The sequence below is a fragment of the Sinocyclocheilus rhinocerous genome, unplaced genomic scaffold (genome assembly GCF_001515625.1).
Source record: "Sinocyclocheilus rhinocerous isolate Xijiao unplaced genomic scaffold, SAMN03320098_v1.1 scaffold611, whole genome shotgun sequence".
Classification (NCBI taxonomy): domain Eukaryota; kingdom Metazoa; phylum Chordata; class Actinopteri; order Cypriniformes; family Cyprinidae; genus Sinocyclocheilus; species Sinocyclocheilus rhinocerous.
This window is the reverse complement of record NW_015623515.1, coordinates 1,113,796-1,131,874: the sequence shown is the minus strand read 5'-3', so window position 1 is coordinate 1,131,874 and position 18,079 is coordinate 1,113,796. Positions and strand designations below refer to the sequence as shown.

At 38.8% G+C, this 18,079-nt stretch overlaps 1 protein-coding gene across 1 annotated transcript; it reads left to right on the top strand.

Annotated features, from left to right (window-relative positions):
- Positions 1 to 12,423: 12,423 nt before the first annotated feature.
- On the top strand, positions 12,424 to 16,944 carry LOC107710865 (uncharacterized). The gene has a single exon (XM_016515764.1). It carries the CDS (start codon positions 12,554 to 12,556, stop codon positions 16,925 to 16,927), a length of 4,374 nt encoding a protein of 1,457 aa, XP_016371250.1. The 5' UTR covers positions 12,424 to 12,553; the 3' UTR covers positions 16,928 to 16,944.
- The last annotated feature ends 1,135 nt before the right edge of the window (positions 16,945 to 18,079 follow it).

Below are 18,079 nucleotides of genomic sequence, written 5' to 3'. Positions count from 1 at the left end.
CGCGCTTGAGAGATTTGCTCAGAAAATTTGCTCTTTTCCAACACCAGATGGCCGCAGGTGAACTCCTTCCACTGCAGTGGCTTGGTTTGACGGCGGGAGAGCAGGCTGAGCTTCTTGCTTCGGCTTTGTCACAGAGTCAGCGAAGAGATGGTCTCATCACTGAAAGAGAAGATTCTGATGAAAAGCCAAAGAATGTCACCCTAAATGATAGGAATACTTGTGTGTGTGTGTGTGTGTGTCAGTAAACTATCCATTCGAGAGAAATAGAGGGTCATATTAATTTGCCTATTAATATGATCATTATTTTAAATTTTGTTGTCATGACTGTAATATAAAGCTAATTTAAATGATAAAATACGGGAAATATATGATGTCCTCAAATTATCGCAGTCTAATGTGAAGGAATGAGACGAGCTAATCTGCGTTCTGAATCTGAATCTGCGTTTCTGCGTTCTCATTGGTCGGTTTCATATGGAAGTTTCCGCCATCACAGGATAAAAAATAAAGGTAATTGTGACTTTTTATTATTATTATTCCATGGTGAAAGCACACTCACACATACACACAAAACGAGAACTGCTAGATATATAACTCACAGTTGTAAGATGTGAACTCAGAATTCTGAGTTTATATCTTGAAATTCTGAGAAAAAAATCTGAATTGTAAGATAAAAAGTTGCAAATGATTAATCAATCAATCAATTACAACTTTTCATCTTATTCTGACTTTTTTTTTTCCTCAGAATTGCAAGATATGAATTATTAAGTGGCGGAAACAGGCTCGAGACTTATTTAATCTCTGGGTTCATATCTGAATCCGTATTGCTCACCTAAAGCTGGAAAACTGGCATATTGTTGCCAAATATCGATTATAGCTAATGGCAAACTAACTCAACTAAATCAAGATTGTAAAAAGTAAAATTAAATTTGTATATGTTCTTTTCTCTCAAATAAAACAATTTGTGAAAATTCACAAAAAACTATATTCCTCTAAAATTCTTGACAGTAGCTACACAACCTACATATATGCTACATAGAAGTGTAGAAATTGAGAATTAATTTACATACCAATTTTAATAAATTAATCAAAAACTACAAATATAGTAGAAAATTGGCATGCCTTTAAATCTACAACTGTCATTGCGCTTCTTATTTTCGTCTCGTCATCGTCATTGTGTTTCTTTGGATTATGCCAGTTACATCAGAAGTTGGGATGACACAGCGTAGCCTACCTGCTTAAAGAAGTCATGCCACTGCTGTCATTACCATGGTAAGTAAAGCACAGAAGGCTCAATATGAATGACAATAATGAAAATCCTCAAGGGGGCAGTGTTTTTATCAAGGCTTGTCTGATTTTATCTATTCATGTCAGTAATCCTTTTTGACAGTCAGCGTATTGATTGCGACAGCATAATGCTGTTAAAATTCTCCATCATATGGAAGTAGGCTATTGCTGAGCTGGACAGTCATTTTGTGAGCACGAGCTCCAAATTATATTGATCTATTGTGGCTCAAGACTGTGTCCTAAAAAATGTTGTCCCCAACTGTCCAGTCACTTCCTGCTGTCTCTCTGAAAAGCCATGAACTAATCAATAAGTACTGTTTAACAGCAGTTTGTCCTGATAAGCTTCAAAACAGATTTCCTTTTTCCTTTTTTAAAGAACAATGACACGGAAACAGTTGTAATTTGCTTAATTGAGATGTAGTATCATTTTATATTTGTTGTATTATGAGGAAACTAAAAAACAATAATCAATGCGTGTAAGGGTGAATAATTAGTCTTGGTCTCAGGCTCACTGGGTCTGAAACTCTGTGTTCTCTTCAGAGAACTGCTGAGTCATATAGAGGCGATGTCACTTTACTCTTGCTGGGGTTTGCAATTTATGGGGAGAGAGGAAGAAGCATATTCGTCTTTCATCCATCATTTGAGGTATGACTTAAGACTGGCGTCAACAGTCACAGAAAGTGTTAGCGATAGTGATTTCTTTGAAATTATACAGAAAACAACAGATGAAGAACATTCACAGTGCTTACAAAAAGAGTTTAGACACTTAAGAAACACTTAAAAATATATGTCATTGCATTAGTCAACAAAATTGTATCTTATGTAATTCAATATATACAACCTTCGAAAGTTTGTGTTTTTAAAGAAATTAATACTTTTATTCAGCAAGGATGCATTAAAATGATCAAACGTGAAAGTGAAGTTATTTATAAAGTTACAAAAGATTTCTATTTTATATAAATATTGTTTTTTGAACATTCTATATCCTTAAAAAAATATCACAGTTCCCACAAAATATTAAGCAGCACTGTTTTCAACATTGATAATAATATCAATGACAATATCAATCACCAAATCAGCATATTAGAATGATTTCTGATGGATCATGGAGCTGAAAATTGAGCTTTGATCTCAAAGGAATAATAATAAATATGATAAATTAATAAACTGCATTTTTATAAATATAATAAAAGAGAAAACAGTTACTTTAAATTGTAATAATATTTCACAATATTACTATGTTACTGTATTTTTGATCAAATAAATGCATAAAAGACTTCTTTTAAAGACATTAAAAAATCTTACTGTCAGCAAACTTTTGAATGATATACAGTATACTCTAAGAATACACGGTGTTCTTTTTTTATATAGCTATAAAACACTTTTGGTTATTATTTATGAAGTTATTTGGTTTATTTTGATTTAAAACCCGAGAAGTAAGGTATAGAAAGAACTGTCATCATGTAGCTGTAACTCTGGAAGAAGTCTGCAATCCATTGTTTTATTAAAGGGGTCATATGATGCGATTTCAATTTTTTCCTTTCTCTTTGGAGTGTTACAAGCTCTTGGTGCATAAAGAAGATCTGTAAAGTTGCAAAGACTAAAGTCTCAAAACCAAAGAGATATTCTTTATAAAAGTTAAGAGTCAGCCACACCTACCTAAAACGGCTCGTTCTAACACGCCCCCACATGTCTACGTCACGATGTGGGAAGATTTGCATAACACCGCCCAAATGTTCACGCAAAGAAAGAAGGCGTAACTTTGATTCTCGCTGTAGTATTGTTGCCGCCGCCGCCATGTCGTGAAGGCACTGTGTGTTTCGTTGTGAAAGCGAAACTACTTTGTTTGGTCTTCCAAAAGAGGACGATATCCGCTTCGTCATGCCTGGAGCTGATTCGTGCTGGTTACGATACATCATAAATACATCAATACGATAAATACATCAACTTTGCGCTGTGGATCGCCGGATCGGCTTTCACCGTGGACGAAGCGGAATCCAGCCCGCCTCAGCTCACTCTATACAGGCCTCAGCGCACGCTAAGCCGGGGCTTCCCCTCACGCTAGGCCGCTGTGTTTTTCGTTGCCACTGATGATTTGGGCAGTAGAGTAGCACTTGTTGTTTGTCATTTCTCCGATCACAAATGCGGCTGTTCTGACTCACAGACTGTAAGTACGTTTTTTATATTTAATGAGTTTTTATATTTTATATTTTATATATTTAAAGCGAGTTTTTTGGGCAGTGTAGAGTAGGGCTTGTTGTTTGTCATTTCTCCGATCACAAATGCAGACATGGTTTTATGTTTACGTGGCGCGATGCAACGCAGCGCCTAAAAAGACAGTATAAGTCATTATAATCCGTAATTAGGTCCCCACTGGATGCAACTAATGCCTTGTTTATAATGGGTTTTCATGTTTTTGTCTCGTCGCTCCGGCCTGACAGGGCATCATCACAATATGGTAAGGGGCGTAACATTTCCGTCACACGCTTGAGGTATTCGGCCAATCACAACACACTGGATAGCTGGCCAATCAGAGCACACCTCACTTTTCAGACCGATGAGCTTTGTAAAAATCGACGCGTTTCAGAAAGGAGAAACTATAATGTACGGTATGTGGAAAATAATATTTTTTTAACCTTAAACCGCATAAACACATTTCATTACACCAAATACACATAATAATGTTCTTATTAGCAACATCATATGACCCCTTTAAAACACATGTATTCCTTTTTCTTTTTTTTTTTTTTGTAACCCGGTTAAAGATACTTTGAATTAGAGTCATGTTCATACCATTGATATACTGTATTCACCTCAGGGGCTTCTATTAATCACTGGTGAAAAGATAAGTGGAACCAGTCGTGTTCCTTTGGCCATCAGAAGAAAAGTGGTTGCCATAAATACAAAGCATCTTGATATCATACCACTTATTTTTGGAGCGATATGAAGTTACACCCCTTGAACAAGACATTTCAAGCCAAATTGCATCTCTAACCGATCATGTTGCCCTTTGTAAATGTAATGAATTGCAATAGCAATAAAAAAAATAACAATGCGTTATTGCAAAGTGCTTCAGTAATTTATATGGAAAGGGGGCATTTGAGCGTCGGGTAAACAGATAAATGCTATAATAGTTATTGGGCAAGGAAGTACCAAGCTTTATGATAATCTTGCCAATTGAGGTTAAATCTAATTAGCTCCAGTATGAATTTGAAAGCTTCATGCCATTGGGTTTTTTTTTGTGTATCTATCTCTTTGTTCATTTACTTAAAATTAGTGTTTGACTATTAGATGATCTAATAGCACCTTAAGACTTGTTTTTATGAAATGTGTCTGATCTAATCTATGCATGCAGGCTATTATAGTACAGAAAAAACACGCTTTATCTTGTATCACGCCACATTAAATTTCTCCCCCAAATATTTTGACATGAATGACTTGTGTCATCTCTAAAGTGTCTTTGTGGCTATTTCTGTTTGCTGAGGTAATGCAAAGCAAACAGTCAGTTGTTTATTCTCTCAGTGGCTAACGTGTGTGACAAGGGATTTGTGGGGGCGACTGCAAGCCCCCAAGTAAGATCTGCAAACACTTCTGACCTTAAATTAATTCCTTTATAATGACAGTCTGCCACAAAACAAATGTTCCAGACAAAGCAGATAGGATAAGGAAAGTCAGAAGTCATCAAGCTGGGGCCTGTAGCCTCTGTCCTCCACACCTGCGCTACAATCTCATTCTTTCATTCCTAATGCAGCCCCAACCTGCACTGAGCCAATATGTCCCTGTCACTCAGGAAAAGTGTGCCCAACGACTGCAGAACTGTCTGGCCTGCTGCTGAGTGAGTTACATCAGGTCTTGTTGCTGACTGTGGCAAATTCACTATAAGTACCTCTGAATAAAGCAGAGAAGCATAGACCGTGGTAGTGAAGTGGCCTGTTAGTCAGAGAAAAGATGCAAAGATCAGTAAAAACATTAATATTGTGAAATATTATTACAATTTAAAATAACAGCTTTCGATTTGAATAAACTTTAAAATGCAATTTATGGCTGAATTTGTAACAGTCGTTACTCCAGTCTTCAGTGTCACATGATCCGTCAGAAATCATTATAACATGCTGTAAAAAATGTCATGTTCAAGGCCACCAAACAATAAAATAAAATACATTTAATTTAAAAACGTACAACTTAGTAAAAAAGTGGAGTTTTACCGCACATGATTCACAATTGAAAGATATTAATAAACTATTGTTTAATATTCTGAATATTTTCAACAGAATATTTGCAGTAATACAAAGTTTTTGGGGAAAATTGGTGACCGTCGTATATTCAGTACCATTGCTTAACAGTGGTATAATCCAGGGAAACAGTCAAAATACTACAGTATACTTTACAGAAAGGCAGGTGGGAATGTGAAATCCTTAGGACTCGACTGCCCTCTAGTGGTGAAGTGGGAACACTATCTGTAACGCCTGTCCACTATGAATGTCCATAAATGTTGCCTATTCAAAACGAACAGACTGCTAACAAATTGAAACAGTAAATGCATATAATTTACTGTTTTTGACTGTATTTGATATAATATTATCAGTCAATCAAAAAGATGCTGTACTCTGAATGGCTGCAGCTTTTGTCACGTTAATTAAAAATCTTAATATATACATAACTAAATGTACATCTCATTCTCAAAATCTGATATTCATTCATATTATTTATATGACTAGAGCCCAAGCAATGTATAAACAGATGCAGATAGCCATGTAGCCAGCTGCAAGATTTTATTATTAAAGTTATTTTTTATTATTACAGAATTAGCTGAATGGTTATCTAGACTAGTAAAAGGAACAGTTCCCCAAAAATGGAAATTTGCCAAATATTTCCTCGCCCTCAGGTCATCCAAGATGTAGATGAGTTTGTTTGTTCATCAGAAGAGATTTGGAGAAAATTAGCATTACATCACTTGCTCACCAATGGATCCTCTGCAGTGAATGGGTGCCGTCAGAAACATCACAATAATCCACATGTAATCCACACGACTCCAGTCCATCATTTAACATTTTATCAAGTGAAAAGCAGCATATTTGTAATAGACAAATCCATCATGACATCTGTAACATCAAACCATTGCTTTCAGCTGAAATACGAGTCCTGTGTCCATAATTGCTTTCTCTATTTAAAAAGTGATGTAGTCTGAATCAGGGGTGAAATATGCACAGATCTAACAGTTCTAAACAAATATGGTGGTGGATTTTGATGTGAGAGGACAGCAGCACTTTTTCACTGGAGGAAGTGTTATGGACTTGTATTTTGGCCAAGTTAAAATCCTTAATGATGGATTTATTTATTTATTACAAACATGCAGCTTTTCATGTCACAAGATGTTAATCGATGGACTGGAGTTGTGTGGGTTACTTGTGGATTATTGTGATGCTTTTATCAGCTGTTTGGACTCTCATTCTGACGGCACCCATTCACTGCAGAGGATCTGTTGGTGAGCAAGTGATGTAATGCATTTCTCCAAATCTCTTCTGATGAACAAACAAACTCATCTATACATATTGGCTGGCCTGATGGTGAGTCAATTTTAAGCAAATATTCATTTCATTTTCACTATTCCTTTAAAATGATCCACTATTCTACCATTTCAGTCTGACACAACTCCTTAATAGTAGATGACATAAGTCATTCCTTAATAGCAGCACTGAACTGTGACATGACTAAGTACAAAATCAGTCAACATTTTGGGGACCACAAAAATAAAAACTAAATTCCCCTATATTGCGGGACAAGCCCACAAGGAAAACAGCTTCATAAATATAGTAACTTGTGTGTGTGTGTGCGTGTGTGTGTGTGAATAATGTCTGGGAATCAGAGCTGAAGTATTCCTGCCATCACTTTGTGTTTTGATGACAGCTCACTGTATCTTTCCGTCTGTCTGTAAGAACACCCACAGGTCTCACGTGCCTTAGCAGACCAGACACTCAGCAACATAATATCTATTTTAATTTTCAAGAAGATTATCACCAATGTGCTCTTTAATGATACCAATGTAAAAGACTAATGCTTAAGGCAACAACAATAATATTTGACACTTTAATTTTTTTTTTTAAAGTAGCTGTTAATATAGCAACTAAAAGTGTCTTACAAACATTCATATGACACCTGATTTTTGCATTAGATCTGAAAGCTGAAAGGTTAGAGTGTCACTGTTTGATTATTAACTGTGGTTGACCTTTTAATGCTGTAAATTAGTTTTACAGAGCTCCAGATATACATACAGTGTCTCACAGCTACTAAAAAGTTGTGAAATGTGACACTGAAAACTAGACCAGTCTGTAGACTTTACTATCACATCGCAGACACATTCTGTGGCAGAGAGCATTCGCTCTTTATGGATACTCATAGAATAGAGTTTCTGTGCAAACAAAGTCTTGGTTGCAAAACAGACTTAATATAGTTCTCCAGACAACCGCTGCATTCCGGCAGGAAGGCTAATGTGCAGTTGACTGCTTCAAACTATTGCATACATCTGAAGGGAACCACTGACAGACAGGGCAATAGGGAAGGCCAAATTTAAACCAAGTTGTTAGGATGAATGACTACTCCTAAATGTAGTAATCTGGCAGTCAACTAAACATTAGATACTTTGGTTTCTAAGGAAAAGCAAAATACTGTTTGTTTGTGTTTTTTTAAACAATGCTACTAGTCACTTAAAATTCAGCCATATTTATTTTATTTTATTATTTAAAAATATTTTAATTATTATTTTTTAAATATCTAAAAAATTACATATCGTTAATACAACTCAATGTATTTAGGCTGATTTTGTGTTAAATATTCTAGTTCAAATATTCTAATATATATAAAAAAAAATATTCTAATATTTTTATATTTTATTAATGTAACAATCTAGTCGGGCTGAATTTAAATTAATTAATTATCATTAACAAATTAATGGATGGATGGCTGGATTAATGAATGAATACATATTTGACTTAATGCAGTTATGATACTATCTCAACTACTATGAAATACTATAAATATCATTGTTATAACTTCATGTAGTATATTTTATTTTCTAAGGAAAAGTTTGTTTGCAAAATAATTGAATCTTTAAAAAAATGTCACTAGTCACTTAAAATTCAGCCAAAAAGCCATTCAGAGGGCCATACATCTAATATTTATTTTATTAAATATATAAAATATTACAACATAACATTAATAAAACTCATTGTATTTAGGCTGATTTAGTGTTAAATATATAAAATAGTCTAATAAACATTAATAATACTCAGTGTGTTTAGACTGATATAAAATGTTTGTTTTTACCACCTGAAATACATTTTTAAGTTATCCGACAATGCATTTTTATGAAATTTATATTAAACTTTCAGTTACACTTTATTTTCAGGTGTACTTGTTACAGTGTAATACCTTTAAGTACCGAGTAATATTAATTAACTACATGTGGTTAGGGTTTGGCTTAGGGTTACTTACATGTAAATATGCATAATTAATTGTTATTATAATAGTACGTACATGTAACATGGGTAAACGACACCTTAAAATAAAGTGTTACCAAACTTTCTTGCAAGGGCTGCAAGAAGGGCTAATGAAAATTCATGTAAGTTGCACTGACCCGCAGAGCGGCCTTAACTTACCTTAAACACTCATTCTCACTATCATTGACATCAATTTGCAGAACAAGCTGGAAAGCCCCTGCCTGGCTCTGATCAGCGCTGCGGTGAGTGATGAACGACTGCGTACAGATGGTCAAGCACTCCGGTCGAGTGTCAAGAGTTATCAGTGAGATACTCTATCTAAGATCACAGGGTACTGAACTCTGCTCACACCACCTGATAAACCCTTAACACGGCTGCTGTGAACTGACTTAGGAAGTGGCATAAACAAGACGTCTTACCTCCGTTAAGGGGTGAAAGTTTTAAAAGAAGTCCTTATATTGTACAGTATGTTAACAGAATCACAGGAAGGGAGAGTACTGACGAGTCCATTAGACATTAGATTAAGACATTGCAATCCAATGATGAGAACCTACAGCACACTTAAATGAATCAAGAAAAATAGGCTGAGAATGTAAGCTGTATTCGGGTGTGTCTAACTAATCAGCTCTCAACTGTGTGAACTGCCATTTGATGATTAATAGATGACATGATTTAACACCTGTTGGATTAATACGGCCACTGAATGAAACCGTATCTGAACATGCTTGAGCAGACAGTAGCCATTTTAATAGCATACTAAAATTACCCTGTTTGTGGCAGCCCGGTATATGCATGTGTGCGTTTGTATGTGTGTGTGTTTATTCCTAAAAAACACAACAGTATAGATAGAATGTATGAAATATAAAATAACAGTCACTCAAATAGTCCTTCATAGCACCATACTAGAAGCTATCCCATCTTGGCAGATGGTGTTGAGTTGGTAAAGAAGGGTCTTTGGTACTACAAACTAGGTCAGATCTCAGGCTCAGTCAGTCGTATGGTGGTCTTCTCATTCAGCCTACAGTTGCTGAAGGATTGTAACATGATATACCACCAGTCTGAAACATTTGCCAGTCTTTTCAGGTCTCCAGCAGGCCTTGTTCTACTGTATGTGCTGCATAAACAAAGTAACAATCTTTACACTAATTGGCCAAACAGTTAGAATGGAAAAGCAGGTAAAGGCACGACGCGGCGCGGGCGTCCGTGTATCGATACAGTATTGCCGCGGAAAATATCGCGATACTATGCTGTATCGATTTTTCCCCCACCCCTAGTAAACATACATTTGGAGAAAATATATAGGATATATATTAAAAATCATTTGTTTTGATGTGAAATGCAAAGGATTTAGTATCAAATCTGTTTTTTAATTTATATATTTTAAATTAATTGTAAATATTTATATTTTAATCTGCTTTAAATTATAGTAAATTGTAAAACCTACTTGTGTAATTGTAAAACAAATGTTATTGAGCTTAATTTGCAGCACATGACATTGTTCTACACTACAGACATATAAAGCTTCTATATTAATATTATATGCTCATTGTTATTATAAATATTAAATGTAATATTTCATCAAGAACTGATGAAATGTGTACCATGAATGCAATGTAACTTGCTTTGGATAAAATGTGTAAATGTAAGAAAAATCCTGATTATTACGCAAAAAAAAACCAAAAAAAAACTGACACTCATTAATATTCAACGTATGTTTTACTGTAAAACCTTCACATAAATACTATATCAAAATAAGTACATATTTTGATATACGGACTTTTTTCTCAGATTTAATCTGTATGGGAAAGGAAAAGATGAATGTGAATAAGGTTCTTAGAAAACTTAAAGAAGACTTCAAATAAAATAGCCTAGTGGTGTCAAACGATTAATCGCATCCAAAATAAAAGATTTTGCTTACGTAATATATGTGTGTACTGTGTATATTTATTATGTCATGTGCTAATGAAACTTTGACTCAACCGATTCGTTCAGAACACGGAATCAATCAGCAATGAATCGGCTGGTTGCTGTGAGATGCGCTGTGTTTCCGCCTAAAATGTAAGTGACCTAATATTATTGTATACTGCTTATTGAACTGTTTATTGAACTATTAAACAGTCGTAATGGTGAAAACGTTGTGTGATGTTGCCTAACTGACTTTATTTTAAATATAAAAACTTTTCATTTTGATTTTTTACCTCAGCATGCTTACTTGTCTGGCGTTAATGAAGCATTAATGTCGAGCCCCGGAGTCAATGTGCCAGGGCTCAAACCCCGGACGGCCCGGCCCAATTTAAACCCTTTGTGTCTGTAAATACTTTTAGCTTCTAACCCCTATAACAACAACAGCTATTTACAGTACATATAAATCTGCATTCCTTGCGCAGGTCTACTTAATTAAATATTCATATTAGACCACTCCCCCAAACACCATAGGCAAATGAGAAACACGTTTTTTCTGGTTCATTTTTTAAATCGACAAAAGTTCGTTCAAACGGAGAAAATACAAATTAAAGCACATTATTGTTTAGTTTAATTGTGAAAAATCTAAATAAAATATGATAAACACATTTTAGAACAAATTCATTTTTTGAGTGCATACTGCTGGAGACATGATCAAATGGCTTAGGCCTATTGTTTACTTCAAAGGAGCTGTCCAGCGCTGTGGTGCTGAGCTTGCTCCAAAACTATGTTTTTATGCATGAAAACGAAACAGAATAATGGCGGGGAAAATAAATTGTTTTATAAGAAGTTATAGGTGACTATAACTAAACTACGCAACACTTCATTACGCAAATTCTTCACCATCTTCTTTGGCAAAGCACTATGATCAGCTGTATTTATCAAGACCTCATCTCTGACTGTGAATCCCTCTCATATTCGTCATGCTGTAACTCCATTTAGAGCGTCAACATTTCCATCACATGACTGAGAGCGATTATATGGCTGTGACATATTTCTTTTGTTGGGTTAAGGCGGTGACACGTCAAACGCGCACATTGTTGAGCAAGAAGCTTAAGGAGGATTCATTTTTAGCACAAATGTTGTGTCGGGGGAGTCAGCCTTGTCTGCTGTATGTAACAAAACACGCTGAACATAACATCCAGGTTCTAAAATAGCCGTTTTCGCATTTCGTCATCTGCTCTAAATTTGCAGTCATATGCATTTTAAGTGACAGCGCGCAACACAACAGGCTGTGTGATGGACCTCGGGCTCCGTTTGTCTTCAGATATACGCCTTGCATTGCATCGTTACGGGAATATTCATGACATATTCTACGAGAACGTACAGTAGGGTGACAGTAGTGTGGTTTGCCTCACTCGCGCGAACGTCTGGCGCGCGTGTAAAATGACGGTCTCGGGTGAGGAAGGCAGAGCAGAGCCACAACTTCACTAGGATTGGACAACAGGCAGTGCAGCGGGGATTCCTGGGGACTGGTGTCTCTCCTAAAAGACTTCAGATTGTACAACCACGGCTTTATCACCAACAAATCAAATGGCAGCTTCGGAGAAAACACTCATTTACCGAGAAGACACCCATTCGTTTAAAAACTTTCTTTCCAAACGGGACATGCGCCTGATAGCCGCACAAGACTCACTCGCGCGAACGTCTGGCGCGCGTGTAAAATGACGGTCTCGGGCGAGGAAGGCAGAGCAGAGCCACAACTTCACTAGGATTGGACAACAGGCAGTGCAGCGGGGATTCCTGGGGACTGGTGTATCTCCTAAAAGACTTCAGATTGTACAACCACGGCTTTATCACCAACAAATCAAATGGCAGCTTCGGAGAAAACACTCATTTACCGAGAAGACACCCATTCGTTTAAAAACTTTCTTTCCAAACGGGACATGCGCCTGATAGCCGCACAAGAAGAGTCAAATTATGTGGATCTCAACGACCTGCTGGAACTAAAATTGGATGATACAAAAACAGTGAAAGTGACATTTGGAGACTCGGGTCAATTGGCAATTATTAAAAGCATTAGTGGCATAAGCGATTCACAAGGAGAGCACAAACCTTGCACTGAAAAAGTAAATGAATCTACTGAACATAAATGCACACCGGAGGAATGCGTGGAAAAGTCGAGCTCTTTTGAAACCGCAGCTTCGGAAATACCTCAAGCCGATGAAAACGACACGGACTGTTCCGAGAAAACAGAGCAAAAGCCCAAATCCCCAAATTTGGAGACGCAGAGCCCAGGAAGCAATAACCATGAACAATACAATGATGTTTATCTGAGCAGCAAAAGTGAATCGGATGATGAGGTCACTGTGGTGTTTTCGGATCACTGCACGCCTGAAATCCGTGAAGATGAATCGCACTATATCACAACCCACGAAATCCAGCTTTCGGAGTTGGACCACGATACGGATTACGACTTTGAGACGGGATCCAGCTGGGATATCGAGGACGATCTCCAGGTCTACTCGTTTGTCGATTATGCGTCTTTTCACAGTGATGAAACGATAGGTGCAAAAGAGGAGAGTATGGAAAGCAACCAGGCTAATACGAGCGAAGCAGTGGTCAGCAGTAAGCCTGAAAGCAATCTCTGTGACGCGGACAAATGTGCCAGCTCAGACGGGGGCCTGTCAAAAAAGCAAAAAGCAGCTGGGCAGATTCACCTGTCAATCAAAGCCACTTCCCGCGCTGTGAATGAGCCAAGCAACATCCAAGAACAAGCAAAAGGTATAAGCCGCTATGTTTTGAGAGGAGTGAATGCAAGGGGCGACAAAGTGTGTGATAACGCAAAGCGTTTCATTGCTGTGCCGGGGCGCTTGCACTTTGGCAGCAAACTGAAATGCAAAGATGTAAACGAGTATTCCAGCGGTGAGTCCAGCGCGGTGAGCGAGCTGGACGACGCCGATAAGGAAGTGCGCAATCTCACAGCCAGGGCATTCAAAAGTTTGGCGTACCCATATTTTGATGCCATAAACTTTAGTACTTCTAGTGAGTCTTCTGCTTCAGAGCATGGGCTGGGAATCAACAGGTGGTCGACGTTTGTTGACCTAAAGTATGGCAAGGCGAGGGATCAAAACTTAGTAGCACATAAAGGCTCCACATCCAATTTCCATTTCGCCAAAAAGAGGGACGGTAAGGAGATAACGGGCTTGACTTTGACCAGCATGCGAGCGCCCCCCGTCGAGATATTTGCACTAAACGGCAATTTGGTGAGCCGCAAAAACGCACCGTCTACCACAAAAAAGACTGAGCTCATGGGGAAGTTTTCACAGGGGCAAAGTGGCCTCATAAGGCTGACCGAAACGCTCAATTTTCGATGCAATGTCAAATCCGGGCAGCCTGTAAACGAAAGCACTGGAGGATCACGTTCCACAGATGAAGTTACAAACACTTTGCCAAGCACTCAGGGGAGTGAGGCCAGCAAGCGACCCTGCAATGCAGAGGAAACCATGGAAGACACACACAAGAAAGCCATATTCGCATCGAGTCTCCTCAAAAATGTCATTTCTAAGAAAATGCAGTTCGAGCAGGAGCGCAAAATGGAGAGGGGCGAGATATGCGAGGCGCACCACGCGCCCTCTCCGTGCTTCGGGACGCACGAAGCGCACAGAGAGAAAGCGGCCAAGAAAAATTCCAAAGGGCTGCAAAGGCAAAGCTCGAAATTCTCAGAAGACTTCACGATCGTCTGCGTGGACGATCTGGGCGACATAGTAGACGGTAATTCAAGCGATGCCAAAGAGGACGGGCGCAAAGAAGAGCCTTTGACGAGTGCATCAGAAAGGAATTTAGAGTCGGCGAATGATACTAAAAAAGGAGCATTCGAAGCATCCAAAAGCACGCTGCTTCGAAGCCAAAATAGTGCGTTCAGATCGTGGAGGGACGGCGAGCTAGAGTTTCAAAAGGAACATAAAAACGACGAAACTCCTGAGGAGAAACCGCTCCGCGAGTGTCCGGGGGAAAGCTTCAGCGTCGATTCGGCGAGCGGCAAGCACACCAAAATGTCACATTTGTTTGTGCCAAGCATACAGCTTCCGTACGCGGACCGGGACCTCAGGAAACCGCTGCCGAATGTGAATTACTCCACGCGCGATCAAGCAGAGAGCGGAGCTTTGAAGTGGCGTTCAAACACGCTCTATGTGTCCGACGCGACGCGCAGCGCTGTGACAGCGAAGTCGCCAGAAATCAAAATAAGTTTGCGGAGCGTTCGGGACAACAAAAGTGACCCGTTCAATATCGCGAAGCTACTGACTCCCAATTTAGGCTGCAAGACAGCTGAGGACAACAGGTGCCAAGCGCTCGCCGCGGCTTTCAAGGGTGAGTCGTCTGACAAAGTGCCTCACTTTATAGTCAGAGACATTAGAGATAACAAGGGCAAGCTACAGACCCCCATTCACCAGGTTAGAGACGTGCGTAAACTGGTTAAGAGCTCATATCACTTTGTGTCTTTAGATAACGACAACAAATCTAGCCACTCGACTTGTGATGGAGAGCACAAGACATTAAAGCAGAGTCCTTATCTGAACTCAGCCTCTCTTTCACCCATAGTGATTAAATGCCAGTCTGTGAATACAAATAGCAATGTGAAGCAATCCGGAAATTTAATAGACCCCCCCAAGAGACGATTTCCAGAGGATATAGTTGAGACCGACAGGTCCGACCCTCACGTTGCTGTAGCTAACAGGCTGCCAAAGCAAGAAGTGCCAGCAGGAGTGAGAATTGAAACAAGCACACGAAAACAAGATAAATCGAGCGACACAGCCGAGAAGAAAAGCGAACCCAAAATGGCCAACCAGGCCGCTTTGGAAAAATTGCAAGCTGCTGTCAAAACGATGGAGCAGCTGTATGTTTTTGACAAGAACGAGTGGAAGAGAAAAACAGAACCACGGCCGATAAAGGACAGCCACGTGCTCTCGCTCATCACCAGTGAGGAACACAGCGTGGACGAACAGGAAAGCAATTCTAGCTCCACTCCAGCGGATAGATTGCTAAGACGAGATTCAAACTCAAACCTGAATGAGATGCCACCTAAAAAAGATGACAAGTCATCAACCACTCCGATCGCCCGGGAAGAGCGAAACGGCCCTAAACCGCTCATGCAGCTCACAGGAACACCATATAAGAACATATGCCAGAAGTCATTAGCTACAAAGGCACTGCAAACGCATGTTGAATCACCAGCGACCCTGAGCTCCAAGAGTGTTGCACCTAAATCTCCGAAAATACCCATTTCCCTGAAGATATCGCAGCCAAAGCGTGTACTAGAAGAGAGGGAGCGGCCGAATGGCAGTGAGACTGAGTTTGCCCCGCTGCAGTTCACTTCCACAGCAGATTCAGAGAACTACCTAACCATACCAGTGAAGCCTCAAACAAAGCCAACCACGTCTGGATTGGGCAAAACAGCTGTTTATACAATCCCAACTGGAGGAGGTAAAGCCCAAACGGCCAGTCCGCCTTCTTACCTGGTTCACAGTGACACCAGAGGCCATCCGTCGCCAAAACGTTCATCTTTTGTGATGGGGACACGGTCCCCAGATACCCCTACCGCCGCTATTTACCACACACCCCTGCCTGTCCCAATGCAAGCTGCTCAGCCACAAGTCATTTGCTTCTCCCCTACAGTTCAACCCTCCCCCATCCCGACAGATCACTTCCAGGTAACCCAAAGAAAGATGCTGCTGGATCCCACCACGGGAAACTACTACTTGGTGGACACTCCGGTGCAGCCATCAACCAGGCGTCTCTTTGACCCGGAAACCGGGCAGTATGTGGACGTCCCCATGCCGCAGCAGCCTCCCATGACCCCTGTCCCATTGCCAATATCCCCTCTCGCTCTCGGCCCGGGAGCTTACGGCCATACTTACATGTTTTACCCGGGATACATGCCTACCACGATGATCCCCGCATGCACTATTCAGACTGAGCTCTCTATGCAGTCAGAAGCAGATGATGGGGATAAATCCCATTCGCACATGGGAAGGCAGGAGGATGGAGCTTACATGGAAAGCCCTTATTATATGCCATCTGGGAGGTCCTCACAAACAACCTCCATGGCTCAACATGTTAAAACCAGCAGGCTGGCCAACAGCAAGCAGCCTGTCATCAGCATCACCTCCCAGCAAGGGCCAAGGATCATCGCTCCCCCCTCCTTCGATGGCACCACAATGAGCTTTGTGGTGGAGCATAGGTAAAACCCCACTCACCTACAGCGTAAGTGCAAATTCATTATTTTTCATCATATTTGCATGCACTGAACATTTTTTTCATAATGGTAAAGGGCTTTAAAAGAAATCAGTGTAAGCCAAAAAAAACAAAAAACAATTCCATACATTTAAAGTGAAAAATCCTTTGTATGAAAATAATCAGCTAGACAACATGACTTTCTTAAGATCCATAAGACATTTTTTTTTATTATTTATTTAGTTTTTATTTTTCCAACCTTTTGTTATGGCTTGTTTTAAATCTTTTGAATATCATCTTTAAAATGTTTTACAGGAATAAATCAGTTACACTATCTCATACTGAATACCCTTTTGTAAGTTAAAACTTAAATATTTTGGATTTACAGTATATACTTACACTGTATATAATTAATTCAAGCAGACCATAGAAATTATATATCTGAAATGAGTATTAAGAACTATTCCAGGTTTGGGAAATTATTTTGCTTTTATTTGATTGTTCCAGTCCAGAAAGTTTGTATTGTTTAACACAATGTTAGGCTATGGATTATATGGGTAAATTAAAGGGATAGTTCATCCAAAAATGAAAATTCTTTCATTTTCTCATGTAGTTTGAAACTTGTAGGAATTTCATTCAAAACCGAATACAAAACACAAAAAAAGTAAAAATAAATGAACAAAAAATAAATTAACAGTAAATGTACAATAAATAACCACAAATTAACAGTAAATGTAAATGTAACAGTAAATCCTCTTTAAGTGCACTTCATAATGACGAAAAACACTTTGAGTGTGCATGTGCCTGTCACAGCTATAACTGTTTCCTTGTAGTGCTCTTTTTTTCTTTCTGGTCACAAGGAGTCCTGTTTAATCTTATCTTAATTGCTTTTTTAAATATAAAATGCCATTGATTTGTGGGGCACCTGCTTAAGTGTCTGCTTATATTACTTGCAGCTAGTAATGGCCCTCTTTTGAATAACTGTTTTTGTCAAAACAACATTAGACCCCCTTTGACTTCCATTGTATGGACAAAAAAAAGGAAATTTTGTATGGACATTTTTTGAAATATTTTTGTGTTCTGCAGAAGAAAAAAAGTCATACAAGTTTGGAATGACATGATGGTGAGTAAATAATCACAGAATTATAATTAATGGGTGAACT